The following is a 508-nucleotide window of genomic DNA, read 5'->3' as shown; positions in this document are numbered from 1 at the left end:
GTCAATGCTGCCGTGTGGGACAGCCAGGCAGCTGGGTCGATGGGCCGAACTGGATCCGCTGGGCAGCCATAGCATGGCAACAGACGGACAGATGGATGGTGTTGGGGGGAAGTGGAACACAGGACAGAGAAGAAGCCCTTCAGGCTGGGCTAGGTGCCCCACTCCCACCCCACTGGCCCCAGGGGGTCACTCACCCCTCGGGATGGTGAAGTAGCTGCGGGGCGTTGGGTCCCAGCACTTGGCCACCGTGAGGCTGATGGGCCTGTGGGGTGGGCGGGTCACAAGGTGACCCAGGCGGCCCCCTCCCATCCACTGTCCCACCCCTACATGTGTCACCCCCACACGCCTCACCCCGTCTGGGACACGATCTCCCGCAGGACTCGCACAGCATCATCGTTGCTCATGTTCTCGAAGTTGACGTCGTTCACCTGGGGGCAAGAGGTCAGCATGGTGGGTGGGGGTGCTGCTCTTCCCCCCACCAGAAGCTCTCCCAGCCCGCACCTGCAGC

The 508-nt window shown here is 64.8% G+C and overlaps 1 protein-coding gene across 1 annotated transcript in view; it reads right to left on the bottom strand.

Moving 5' to 3' along the window:
• DVL1 (dishevelled segment polarity protein 1) overlaps nt 1-508 on the bottom strand; it is an 11,819-nt gene that overhangs the window by 4,130 nt on the left and 7,181 nt on the right. The window contains exons 8-10 of the mRNA XM_010850224.1: nt 352-501; nt 195-262; nt 1-58 (exon numbers count right to left, since the gene is read on the bottom strand). Of these exons, the coding sequence (XP_010848526.1) occupies nt 1-58; nt 195-262; nt 352-501 (276 nt within the window). The remainder of the gene's footprint in view (nt 59-194; nt 263-351; nt 502-508) is intronic.

This window comes from Bison bison, unplaced genomic scaffold (assembly GCF_000754665.1).
Source record: "Bison bison bison isolate TAMUID 2011002044 unplaced genomic scaffold, Bison_UMD1.0 scf7180017864289, whole genome shotgun sequence".
Lineage (NCBI taxonomy): Eukaryota > Metazoa > Chordata > Mammalia > Artiodactyla > Bovidae > Bison > Bison bison.
Note: the sequence above shows the minus strand (reverse complement) of the source record. Positions and strands in the feature narration are given on the sequence as shown.